General features: G+C 43.4%; 1 protein-coding gene across 2 annotated transcripts in view; it reads left to right on the top strand.

The window, feature by feature from the left end:
* LOC123363539 (sodium channel protein type 5 subunit alpha-like) overlaps nt 1-14,266 on the top strand; it is a 94,681-nt gene that overhangs the window by 69,979 nt on the left and 10,436 nt on the right. Inside the window, exons 22-23 of one of the 2 annotated variants that reach the window (XM_045004640.1) lie at nt 12,871-13,149; nt 13,894-13,951. In XM_045004640.1, the coding sequence (XP_044860575.1) occupies nt 12,871-13,149; nt 13,894-13,951 (337 nt within the window). The remainder of the gene's footprint in view (nt 1-12,870; nt 13,150-13,893; nt 13,952-14,266) is intronic. The other variant, XM_045004641.1, reaches the window with a different exon arrangement.

Genomic DNA, 14,266 nt, shown 5'->3' with positions numbered 1-14,266 from the left:
TCCTCCCCTTTGGCCTCTCCACGGCCCCGCGGGTTTTCATGAAGTGCATGGCTGTAGTCGCAGCCTCCCTCCATCGTCGTCGAATACATGTTTTCCCATACCTCGACGACTGGCTTATTCGAGGGACCTCCGAGGCACAAGTCACCAGACACGTGCACATCATCAAGGACCTATTCATGCGTCTAGGCCTGATGATCAATCTGGAGAAATCCACTCTAGTGCCTACGCAAAGAATAGAGTTCATCGGGGCCACGCTAGACTCCACTCTTGCAACAGCCAGTTTGCCTTTGCCTCGTTTTCAGGCAATCGTATCACTCATAGAAATGCTTCAAAGCTTCCCGACAACCTCGGTCCGCACTTGCCTCCGCCTCCTCGGCCATTTGGCAGCATGCACATTCGTGACAAGGCACGCCAGACTGCGCATGCGTCCCCTTCAAACTTGGCTCGCCTCGACCTACTGCCCAGGCAGGGATGCCAGGGACATGATACTCACCATCCCATCGAACATCCTAGCCTCCCTCGACTGGTGGCGGACACAGTCCCTGGTGTGTGCATGCCTGCCGTTCCATCCACCACAGCCCTCCGCATCCCTGACAACGGATGCGTCATCCCTCGGATGGGGTGCTCATCTGGGGCACCTTCGCACTCAAGGCCTCTGGTCATCTCGAGAGTTGGCGTTGCACATAAATGTCCGAGAACTGAGAGCAGTCCGCCTGGCGTGTCAGGCGTTCCAGAGCCAGCTGCAGGGTCGTTGTATCTCAGTCTTCACAGACAACACAACGGCCATGTATTATATAAACAAGCAGGGAGGGACACAATCCTCCCCACTGTGTCAGGAGGCGATTCAACTATGGAACTTTTGCATAGCCCACTCAATGGACCTGGTAGCGTCCTTTCTCCCAGGAGTCCGGAACACTCTGGCAGATCAACTGAGCAGATCCTTCCTGTCTCACGAGTGGTCCATCCGTCCGGATGTTCTCCATTCTGTCTTCTGGAAGTGGGGGTTTCCCCACATAGACCTCTTCGCCTCCCGAGAGAACAGGAAATGCCAGGTGTTCTGCTTCCTGTGGGGTCGCTCTCCGGGCTCCCTCTCAGACGCATTCCTAATTCCGTGGAACGGGCACCTATTTTATGCCTTCCCTCCGTTTCCACTCGTCCACAGAGTCCTTCTCAAGCTCCGCACGGACAGAACCCACCTAATCCTGATCGCTCCAGTGTGGCCAAGGCAGCATTGGTACACCCTGTTGCTCGACCTCTCCATGACGGATCCCATCCCCTTGCCACTCTACCCAGACCTCATATCTCAGGACTTCAGCAGGCTTCACCACCCGGACCTGCAGTCCCTTCATCTGACAGCATGGCTGCTCTCTGGTTAAGCCAATCGGAGTTGCGTTGTTCCGATGCTGTACAACAAGTGCTATTGGGAAGTAGGAAACCTTCCACACGAACGACATATCTTGCCAAGTGGAAGCGCTTCTCCTATTGGTGCACTCAGCGTGGATTCCTCCCGGGTCATGTATCTATCCCCACTATCTTGGACTCTCACCTTTTATATTGAGAGAACCAAACCCTTCCGGCGTTCACCTCAGCTGTTTGTAGCGGTCGCAGACCGAATGAAGGGCATGCCTGTCTCCTCCCAATGAATTTCTTCTTGGGTGACATCCTGTATCCGGGCATGCTATGACTTGGCGCATGTTCCGGCTGGACATCTCACCGCCCATTCTACTCGGGCTCAAGCCTCCTCTGCCGCCTTCCTGGCCCATGTTCCCATCCAGGAAATTTGTCGTGCGGCTACTTGGTCTTCCATCCACACCTTTGCATCACATTACACATTGGTCCAACAGTCTAGAGACGATGCCGTCTTTGGCTCAGCGGTCTTACATTCCGCGATGTCTCACTCCGACCCCACCGCCTAGGTAAGGCTTGGGAATCACCTAATTGGAATCGATATGAGCAAGCACTCGAAGAAGAAAAGACGGTTACTCACCTTTGTAACTGTTCTTCAAGATGTGTTGCTCATATCGATTCCAAACCCGCCCTCCTTCCCCACTGTCGGAGTAGCCGGCAAGAAGGAACTGAGGGGCGGATGGGTCGGCAGGGGTATATATCCGGCACCATAGCGGCACCACTCCAGGGAGTGCCCAGCCGACCCACTGAGTGTTGCTATGGTAAAAATCTTCCAACGAACATGCACGCGGCGCGCGCACACCTAATTGGAATGGATATGAGCAACACATCTCGAAGAACAACAGTTACAAAGGTGAGTAACCGTCTTTTTCATTCTCCTGGTCCTTCAAGGAAAAAGGAGGCAAGATCACTTTAAGCTTCAAAAGGGACTTCAAAGCATAGAAAAGTGCGCTTAGAAGCCCTGAATCATATGACTAAGAGCTCAGAACTGTTAAAGAGAATCTTCTGATCGTTTTGGGCTTCAGTACCACCTCTGAATGTTATGCTACCATCTACTGTATGTGCTCCATCAGGGCTCATGGATTCAGTACCAAGTGCCCAGGTGCCATTTAAGGTCAAGGATGCTGCCTCCAGGTCTCTTTTCTCTTTAATATTGCACATACTGGTGCTGATAGGTTCTACAGCTCCAGCTTCGGTACCAGTTATTTCAGCCATACCATCACCATACCATCAGATTTAGTTGTATCTGATCATCCAAAATCACCTCTAGTAGCTTACACTGAAAATCCATTATTGGTACTGTATATGGGTGAATCATAAATACTGTCTATTGAACTTCTAACTTTAGGTTCTGAAATTCACTTAATGAAGACTCCTCAAAGTTTTCTTCAGCTTCTGAGGCAAGTTTGGTTGGATCTCCTTCTTCCTCACCTGCCTATCTCTCATCAGAGGGTTTGAAGCCTCCCCATTCTTTAGCCTGCCAGCTACAACCATTTTCCCATCTCCCCATTCTGAAACACATGTGAGTGAATTATCGCAAATGAGTTTTGGAGATTGTCACATACCCCCCTCCTTTCCATCATTTTCTCCCTCCCTCTTTAGGAACCCTTCTCATGAGCTCATACTAAGACTGGACATAAACTACCTCCTTTGCTTAGGAGTAATAGAGCCTGTCCCAGCTGTACACAGAGGGAAGGGTTTCTACTCAAGTTTCTTCCCCTGACCAAATAAAAATGGAGGGTCGATACTGATTTTGGATCTAAGACTCCTAAACAAACTTGTGCAGTGCCAAAAATTCAGGACAGTGGCTCTGGCAGCAATAATTCCTTCATTAGACCGAGGGGATTGATTTTCAGTCCTTGACTTACAAGACACGTTTCCATACACCCAGCTCACAGACAATACTTGCATTTTGTGATATGTCAGGATCACTTCCAATATCATATACTTCCTTTTGGTCTCTCCTCAGCTACCAGAGTGTTCTCAAAGGTTCTGGAGATGGTGGCTGCTCACCCTCATCAAGAGGCAATTGTGGTTCTGCCATACCTCAGCAACTGGCTGTTCAAGGCTGTTTGGGGAAGAGCTATTGGCCTCCCAGAGGGCTTTCTCACTGTTCCTGAAGTTAGGCTTCCAGCCCAATGTCAGGTAGTCTGTGTTGACTCTTATTCAGAAAATACACTTAGTTGGGGCATCTTTGGATTCCCTGACTGCCAGGACCTATCTTCCCATAACCTTAAGAAACCTCATCAAGACTATTCAAGTGAGCCTTCAGTCCTCAGTGAGGTTCTGTTTGCAGCTCCCTGGGTCATATGGTGGCTTGCATTTTCATCACATATCATGCAAGATTAGACCTTTCCTGCTTTAAGGGGTGGCTCAGGACAGTGTATTCACCACACAGACACAACTTAGCCAAACAAGTTTTTTTTCCATGCCAGATAAAAGACGCCCTAGACCAGTGGAAGGATCACCACAATGTTGGGGTTGGCATTGCCTTTCTTCGGTCAATGCTGATGGTCACCATAATGACAGATGCATTGCAACTCAAATCCAGGAGGGAAACATCTCAATGTTCATACAGTCCAGGGCAGATGATCACCTCAGGAGACCAGTCTCCACAACCACCTGCTGGAACTAAGGGCAGTCAGAAATATCTGTCTCTTCTTTCTTCCTCTTATCAGAGGGAAATCAATCAAGATCTTGACAAATAAAGTAGCCTGCATGTTTTATATCAATTGACAGGGTGGCATGAGATCCCCTGTCTGTGTGTTGAAGCAATTAGGCTATGCACCAATTCCATAACTTAATCATATTCACATTTCGGCAATGTACATTTCTGGAATACAAAACTCCACAGCTGATGTTCTTAACAGACACTTCTCCCAGGACCACGAATAGGAGTTGCACCCTTGGATCCTAGATGACATATTTTGAATGTGGGGACATCTGGAGGTGGATCTCTTCATCTCAGCCACAAACAGGAAGTGTTGTCTGTTCTGCTCGAGGAAGGGCCTAGGCCTTCAGTCTTTGGGAAATGACTTTCTCCTTCCTTGGACAAAGGGCCTGTGTTACACATTTTCCCCCAACATGTCTGATTCTAAAAGTGATGAAAAAAATAAGGCAGGACAAGGATAAGGTAATCAGGATAATCCCTACGTGACTGAGACAAGCATGGTAGCCTTACCTGGTTTGACTGTTTCCTTGTCCAGTGATCAATCACCATGCTTCTCTCATCTTCTCTCTCAAGATGTGGGATAAGTGCTTCATCTCAACCTAAAGATTCTCCATCTCGGGCCATGGTTCCTCAGTGGTTCATGGGTATAGAGTCTACCACCTCAGTAGAGGTACAGCAGGAAAGAACCTACCCATAGTACTTCAGAAGTGGAACAGATATAGCTGATGGTGTGAATATAGCAAATTGCACCTGAATCTTCCTCACTTTCACTTATCCTGGATTGCCTGCTACAACTGAAGAAAGAAAACAGGCTTAACAAGTAATTTGCTTAAGATTCATCTAGCTGCAATGTCAGTCTTCCATTCTCTAGTGGAAGGGTTCTCGGTATTCTCTCACACCACAAGTGTAAGGTTCATTAAAGGACTGAGGAATCTCTTCCCTCAAAACCCCTGCTCCAGTCTGGGTCTTAAACTAGTTCTCAGAGGTCTCACAGGGCCTCCTTTTGAACCTATGGTGACCTGTTAATTCCTATACCTATCTATGAAGATGGCCTTTTAAATAGCCATTGTCATGAAGAATTGGGGAAAATGGGGTCTTAATGGCAGATGCTCTCTTTATAATATTCTTCAAGGATAACATTTCTCTATGTCCACATCCCAAATTCTTTCCTAAAGTACCATCTGGGAATGAACAACAGGGGATGGATCATTTGATTACCTGTTCTGTTCATTCCCTCTGAAGCACCTGGCATTAGCCATGTCAGAAGACAGGATATTGGGATAGGTGGAACTTTGGTCTGACCCAGTATGGCTGCTCTTATGTTCTTATCTGAGTTTAATATGAACTACACCAGTGGCTCTCAAACTTTTTTCTGGTGACCCCTTTCACATAGCAAGCCTCTGTGTGTGACCCCCCCCTTATAAATTAAAAACATTTTTTAATACATTTAACACCATTATAAATGCTGGAGGCAAAGCGGGGTTTGAGGTGGAGATTGACAGCTCATGACCCCCCATGTAATAACCTTGTGACCCCCTGAGGGGTCCCAACCCCCAGTTTGAAAACCCCTGAACTAGACCATACATTTACCATTTTCCCCCAAAAACCACATAACTCAGGTCAGGAAGCTTCTTTTCATACTTTAGATGTCAGAAGAGCACTGGCTTTCTATCTTCATAGTACCAAATTATTTCAGAATTCTCCTAGACCAGTAGTTTTTAACCAAAGGTGCAAGTGCCCCTGGGATACTCAGAGGTCTTCCAGAGATCTATTCATCTAGATATTTGCCAAGTTTTACAATAGGCTACATAAAAAGCACTAGCAAAGTCAGTACAAACTAAAATTTCATACAAACAATGACTTGTTTGTATTACTCTATATACTATACACTGAAATGTAAATACAATATTTATATGCTGATTTATTTTGTAATTATATTGTAAAAATTAGAACGTAAGCAATTTTTCAGTAATAGTGTGCTGTGTCACTTTTGTATTTTATGTCTGAGTATGTACGCAAGTAGTTTTTAACTGAGGTGAAACTTGGGGGTACAAGACAAATCAGACTCCTGGAAGGGATACAGTAGTCTGGAAAGTCGAGTCACTGTCCTAGACTATTTGTCTCCTCTGAAGACAGATCTAAGGGTTTCACTGTTTCTACTCAAATACTATCAAAGTGGATTTGGGGATATATCGTCACTTGCTATGAGGTTGCCAGTGCCTAGTCTACTGCTTGGGTTCTGGTCCACACTACTAGGTCACAATCAACATCTAGGGCCTTACTTAAGAATGTTCTAGCACTTGAAATTTGCAAGGCCACTATGTGATCTTCAGTACATACTTTCTCCAAACACTATATCATGCCTCTAGATCCGATGTGGTAGTGGGCAGCCCAATTCTTTCATCTGTACTAGACTTTATTCCAAAACTGCCTCTTCCTGGGGATACTGCTCAGAAATTACCTGAAGCAGAGCACACATAGAGATATTACTCGAAGAAGAAGGAACCCTCCCTGTGCAGTAACTGTAGTTCTTCAAGAAGTGTATCCCTACTTGGTGCCCCACTATCTGCCCTCCTTCCCCTCTGCTTTGAAGTTTTCTTGGTGGGACTTTGTGGTAGAGAAGGAACATCTGTGCAGCTCTGTATAACCTTGGCATGGGCCACAAAGATGTGTAGCGCATAAGAGTAGGTTCAATCGAAACTGCTAATGAAAATCTCCAGTTGAAGGTGTATGGGACTCTTGCACACCTGAAGTGGAGAACCCATAGGAACACACATCTTGAAGAACTACAGTTGCTGCACTGGGTGAGTAACCTTTCCTTCTAGACTTGTGGATTTTTACACAAACCATAGATATGATAGTCAGAGTTCCCCATTGAGTTCTGATGTCCCTTTGTTAATGGTTAAACCCTTCTGAGGTTTGCAAGGGCCTTCCATTTGTATCTCTTCAACCAACTTTAATGAGGATAATGGATGCCGCCAAACTAGGTTGAGGTGTGACCTTCCTACATCATCAGACTCAAGCATTATGGTCTCAGAAAGAGTCTCTTCTACATATAAACATGTTAGAACTGTGAGAAATTCCTCTTGTCTTGTCTTGATCTGACCAGGACAAGGTTGTTTAAGTCATCAACAATACCGCCACCATTTTTTTTCATTGAATAGAATCATAGGACTGGACAGGACCTAGAGAGGTCATCTAGTCCAGTCCCCTGCATTCATAGCATGACTAAGTATTATCTAGACCATCCCTGACAGGTGTTTGTCTAACCTGCTCTTAAAAATCTCCAATGATGGTGATTCCATAGCCTCCATGGGCAATTTATTCTAGTGCTTAAACAAGCTGACAGGAAGTTTTTCCTCATATTCAACCTAAACCACCCTTGCTGCAATTTAAGCTCATTGCCTCTTGTCGTATCCTCAGAGGTCAGTGAGAACTATCTTTCTCCCTCCTTGTAAAAACCTTTTGTATATGTGAAAACTATTATTATGTACCCCCTCAATCTTCTCTTCTCCAGACTAAACAAACCCAGTGTTTTCAATCTTCCCTTGTAGGTCATGTTTTCTAGCCCTTCAATCATTTTTGTTGCTCTTCTGTGGACTTTCTCCAATTTGTCCACATCTTTCCTGAAATGTTGCCACCAGAATTGGATACAATACTCCAGTAGAGGCCTAATCAGCATGGAGTATAGTAGAAGAAATACTTTTTTGTGCCTTGCTTACAACACTCCTACTAATATATCCCAGACTGTTTGCTTTTCTTGCAACAGTATTACATAGTTGACTCATATTTGGCTTATGATCCACTGTGACTCCTAGATCACTTTCTGCAGTACTCCTTCCTAAGCAGTCATTTCCCATTTTGTCTGTGTTCAACTGATTGTTCCTCCCTAAGTGGAGTACTTTCCATTTATCCTTATTGAATTTCATTCTATTTTCTTCATTCCATTTCTCCAGGTTGTCCAGATCATTTTGAATTTTAATCCTATCCTCCAAAATTCTTGCAACCCCTCCCAACTTAGCAATGTCCACAAACTTTATAAGTGTACTCTCTATGCCTTTATCTAAATAATTGATGAAGATATTGAACAGAACTAGACCCAGAACTGATTCCGGTGGCACGTCTTCAATATGCGCTTCCAGCTTGACTGTGAACTACTGATGATTACTCTCTGGGAATGGTTTTCCAACCAGTCATGCACCCACCTTATAATAGCTCTATCTAGGTTGTATTTCCCTAGTTTGTTTATGAGAAGGTCATGTGAGATTGTATCAAAAGCCTTACTGAAGTCAAGATATACAACATCTACTGCTTCCCCCTATCATTTCAATTTATATTCTGGTTATTTAACAGAATTTAGGTTGAATTTGGGGAGAAGCTGCTAACAGAAAGTTATGAGGTAATACATTTCTCATTCTGTTGTACAGCTTCTCTCCTCATTCATTGGTAATTCATTCCTTATTACCCTGTCAAAGAAACATAAATGGACAAGGGAAACAAGGTAAAAACTCTTATGTCAAGAAGTGCAACTTCTTTGGGAATGGTGTATACAATATTAGGTGTCCCTGAAAACAGTTCATCTACCATGCCCCAAGCAGCGCCGAATTGCCGCCATGGATGGCGGTCGCAGTCCACATGCCGTTAGGGTGGCACGCGCGTTTCCATGGTGGCAGCAATTCGGCAGCAGTTTCTGTCTTCAGCCGGAAGATAGAAGCTGTGCCACTGCTGAAAGCTAAACATAGAAGCTGCTGCCGAATTGCCACTGCTGCGGAGATGTGCGTGCCGCCCTAGCGGCACATGGACTGCCCCCGCTGTCTGCGGCAGCAATTCAGTGCGCTGCTTGGGGGCAAAAACACTGGGACTGCCGCCTCTTGTAGATTGCTGCCCCAAGCACCTTCTTGGAATGCTGGTGCCTGGAGCCGGCCCTGAGAAGAAGACATCCAGTTGAAGCTGACTGAAAATCCCTTTTCTGTGGATCCAGAGGAAGTGCCACTTGATTTGCAGTTGGAGGTTAGTGAACTTCAGTGTTCAGCAGTTTACCGAAATAAGCACAGAGGAAGCAGCCTGTGGCATTTTTACAAAAGTCTGGATGATGAAAAATACAAGAATCTTATCGAAGATGCACTGAAAACGTTCAGCATTTTTGGAAGCACTTACATATGTGAACAAACATTTTCCATCATGACCATGAATAAAAACAAGCAACGTTCTTCTCTGACTGACGACCATTTGGAAGACATTATGAAAATATCCACTTCAAATATGACCCCTGAATACGACAAGCTTGTTACCAAAAAGAGAAGTAATATCTCTCATTAAATTTGCAAGGTAATTATGAAAAGGACAAATGTTTTCTTTCAACGGAACAGGTGTTTTTCATTTTTCCATGATTCATAAAAAAAATTAAAATAATTTGCTTTAATTGAAAAATTCTTAATAAAGTATCACTCCACCTCCACCCCCACCCCAAACCTTCCTTTTCGGCCCACAGCTGTTTCGGCAGGGTGGTGCTGGGGAAGGAGGGTTTGTTTCCGCGGTGCGGGCAGCGCTGGGGCGGGTTGTGTTTCAGGGGCCTGGGGGGGGGGTGTTTCAGTGGCGCTGGGGGGGTGGGATTCGGCCCTCAGCTGTTTTCTTTGGAGTAATATGGCCCTCACCGTTTTACAAGTTGTGCAGGCCTGCAATAAAGATAGTATCTGTCCACAAGGGGGTCTTGTGCCTCTATATGGCAAGTAAGGTCTATATAGTAAGCTGTACTCTCTGTATATTACAAATCAGATGTAATATCCTTGTACTCTATTGATGATAGTTGACCATCCCTCATATCAATTTTTCTCTATCTGAACTATCTATGGAGAATATGAAGTAAGATGTTGCTGTCTTTGATCATAAAATCATAGGTCTGGAAGAGACCTCAAGAGGTCTTCTAGTCCAGTCCCCTGCACTCAAGGCAGGACCAAGCATTACCTAGACTATCCCTGACAGGTGTCTGACTTGCTCTTAAAAATCTCCAATGATGGAGATTCCACAGCCTCCCTAGGCAATTTATTCCAGTGCTTAACCACTCTGACAGTTAGGAAGCTTTTCCTAATGTCCAACCTATGCCACCTTGCTGCAATTTAAGCCTATAGCCTTCTTGTCCTATCCTCAGAGATTACGGAGAACAATTTTTTTCCCTCTTGAAAACTATTATGTCCCCCCTTAGACGACTTCTCTAGACTAAACAAACCCAGTGTTTCAATCTTCCCTCATAGGTCATGTTTTCTAGACCTTTAATCATTTTTGTTGCTCTTGTCTGGAATTTCTCCAATTTGTCCACATCTTTCCTGAAATGTGGTAACCAGAATTGAGGCCTAATCTGTGCAGAGTAGAGTGGAAGAATTACTTCTTGTGTCTTGTTTACAATACTCTTGCTAATACATCCCAGAATGATGTTTGCTTTTTTTTGCAACAGTATTACAATCGTAACCCATTATGACTCCCAGATCTCTTTTTGCATTACTCCTCCCTAGGCAGTCTTTTCCCATTTTGTATATGTGCAACTGATTGGTTTTTTTTCCCTATGTGGAGTACTTCACATTTGTCCTTATCGAATTTCATCCTATTTACTTCAGATCATTTTTCCAGGTTGTCCAGATCATTTTGAATTTTAATCCTATCCTCCAAAGCATTTGCAACCCCTCCCAGCTTGGTTTTGTCTGCAAACTTTGTGTACTCTCTATGACATTATCTAAATAATTCATTAAAATATTGAACTGAACCGGATCCAGAACTGATCCCTGAGGGACCTCACTTGATATGTCCTTCCAGCTTGACTGCAAACCTCTGATAACTTCTCTCTGGGAACAGTGTTCCAACCAGTTATGCCCCCATCTTATAATAACTCCATCTAGGTTATATTTCCCTGATGTATAAAGAGGAAGTGAATTGAAAAGTGATCGACAATTAGACTGTAGCTACTTGTGGTTAACGGTTGGTTGGTTTATGGTGCTTTGTAGCCCATACTGGAAATTATATGAAGTAGGACAAGTAGATGTAAGAAGGTTTCTGGGTGGGGATATAAGGGTAGAATTAAGATTGTAGAATCTTAACTATATATTTTATCCCTGTTTTTATAATCACCCTGTTCTAAAAATGTTGTTTTGAATTAAAATATTTATTTACAACTTTAACACAATCTTAAAGATTTTGTCTGGGAAATTCCATAGTTTCTACAGAAGCTGTATAGAACTTAAAAATTCTTCCTCCCCATGTAATTGGAGCATTTAACCCCAGAAAGTGCAAACTTGAATAGTACAATATTTGCGGTTTCTTTCCATTTTTCCTGATGTGATGAAAGGTGTCTGAAACCTGTAAAGAAACAAATATAAGAAAAACTTGCCTGGGTTTAGAATTTATTATGAATCTTAAATGTTGCTCACCTGAATATAGCGTAAGTTTCATACTACACCTGTAGTCAGTTTGATGCTCCCCCGACTCCTCCCAAAGAAGTCCAGCCTCCCATTTTATCTTTAGATATTTCTTGGGTGTAACACCCAGTGGCCTGCATGACCCCTCTCTTGCAAAATGTCACCTATGGGAAGCCAGCTCACCCTGTTGGCTGTGACCTGTGTGAAGGTAAATATCACCCATATCTTTCTTGTTTGGGGTACAGGATTCCACTCTGAAGTCCATGGCTGCCCTTTACTGGAGATTAAAATTGGGACCAGCAATGAGCAGAAGTTCCATGTCCTAATCAGGACGTGACGGTTTTGCATTTATTGACTCTTGAGATCATTAGTAGAGATTATGCCTGGAAGCACCTAGCCCAGAAGTAGGCAACCTTTCAGGAGTGGTGTGCCAAGTCTTCATTTATTCACTCTAATTTAAGGTTTCGCATGCCAGTAATACATTTTAACATTTTTAGAAGGTCTCTTTCTATAAGTCTATAATATATAACTAAACTATTGTTGTATGCAAAGTAAATAAGGTTTTTAAAATGTTTAAGAAGCTTAATTTAAAATTAAATTAAAATGCAGAGCCCCCCCAAACCGATGGCCAAGACCTGGGCAGTGGGAGTGCCACTGTGTGGGTAATACCAGACAATTACTACACTCTCGAATGAACTCATACAGGAAAATGATAAAAGACAAAAACACTGCATCACCTGTGGGTGAACACTTCTCACAAAGTGATCACTTTATTTCTGATCTATCAGTCCTCATCCTCAAAGGAAATCTGCACAACACTTTAAAAAGAGAGACCTGGGAGCTTAAATTCATAACTTTTTTAGACATTTATAATCATGGACTGACTAGAGACACTGGATTTACGCTTATTACAACAATCTATAACCCACTAAGAACTCCCACCCTAGCTGCTTCCCCCCACCTTCCTTTGTCACCTGTTGCTGGAGGGATGTTAATGGATCACTTCACCTTGAATGGTCCATTGAAATATATGTTAATTACTTATGCTAAACACTCTGTTACACCTTGTATTTAGCTGTGACATTCTGAGTAGGTTTCCCAGACCTGAAGAAGAGCTCTGTATTGGCCCAAAAGCTTGTCTCTCTCACCAACAGAAGTTGGTTCAATAAAATATATTACTTTATATTATCTTGTCCAATAACACATATTACCTTGTCTCTTCAATATCCTGGGACCGTAATGAATAAAACATTGCATACAAGGGACTACTTAGTTTTTCAAAACAGTTGAATGTAGTGAATAGCTATTTAGGGCCATGCTCGTGTCTATAATACCTATTATAATGCCTATAATAACTGTACGCTTTTCTTTCATTTCACTTTTAAGGTGGTTGTAAATGCATTGATAGGTGCCATCCCTTCCATCATGAACGTTCTGCTTGTCTGCCTCATTTTCTGGCTCATTTTTAGTATCATGGGAGTGAACTTATTTGCAGGAAAATTTGGAAAATGCGTTAATTTCACTGAAGAAAATTCAAAATTAAATGCAAATATAAAGAACAAACAGAATTGCACAGACTATAATGACACACAAAAAATATATTGGACAAATGTTAAAGTCAACTTTGATAACGTTGGTTCTGGTTATCTGGCTCTTCTTCAGGTGGTAAGTTCTGTTTTCTTTTGCTGGTTGGCACGATGGGGTGGTGTCATGGTGCTGATTTCTCACCCACCTTTGTGCAAGATGGGTAATAGAGGCCCGGCAGGGTCTTCTCTCCCCCTCCAGCCCTTGTTCAGACTGGCAATACGGTTAGGCCATGTGGGGCCTCTTACTCTAGTGTACAGATATGTAGGGCCTTGGAGTGATCTACAAACTGATGATGTAACCATTTGAACATATGTTACTCTGATTTGCAGCTCCTGGGAATATGGTATGTTTGTTTTAATTTCATGAAACTCAAGGCAAAACTCTCTCTCTGCCAGAAATGGGAATGGGGAAGACAGCATTAGTGGGTTAGTTCCAATTCCCTGAATCTTGGGATCAACACCTGCCCCAACACAATTTAAACCTGTTGTCAGGCAGCTTTAGTCTGCCACTGAATTAAGGTCCTTAATGGGGCATACACAAGTGGAGGACTGCTATGGCAGAAAATACCTGCAATCTGCATCCTCCCTCTCCTGACTTACCCTCTATGCAAGAAGATGGTGGGGTGCAGAGGCCTAGGGCCCATCTGTGTCACAGACATGTCATCAGGGAGATCTCCCCAAACCAGAAGTAAATCTACTGGGCATTTATGGACAGACTGCAGCCCCTTTGCACCAACTCAGTGGCACAAAGATGTTGTAAACAGGCTAAAACATCTGTCCCTGAAAGTTGAATATGATTTTAATGATTTGTCTTTTATTCTAGGCGACATTTAAAGGTTGGATGGACATTATGTATGCAGCAGTAGATGCACGAGGGGTAGGTCACAAAAATTAAATATTCTCCCTGGTGACCATCTCTCCAGTTTTGTGTTTGATAATTTTCATACTTGTTTGTTTTAAGTGATACAATGTTATAAGTCTTTTCTGTTCATTGCTTTCTTGGTATTGTCCACTTATAAGACTCCCTGATCTTTATTTCCAGCACCTGATATGCACATTTTACATGCAAATGACTTGCAATACCATAATTACAGTTAATTGCTACAGTGAATGTTTTAGAGGGAAGCTGCTTTCTGTCAAATTCAAAGCCTACAAAATAACTAGGAGCAATTCAGAGTTGAACTAAAGTGGATGAC

Source organism: Mauremys mutica, chromosome 2, assembly GCF_020497125.1.
Source record: "Mauremys mutica isolate MM-2020 ecotype Southern chromosome 2, ASM2049712v1, whole genome shotgun sequence".
In the NCBI taxonomy this organism is placed as follows: Eukaryota; Metazoa; Chordata; order Testudines; family Geoemydidae; genus Mauremys; species Mauremys mutica.
This window is presented reverse-complemented; position numbering and strand designations above follow the sequence as displayed.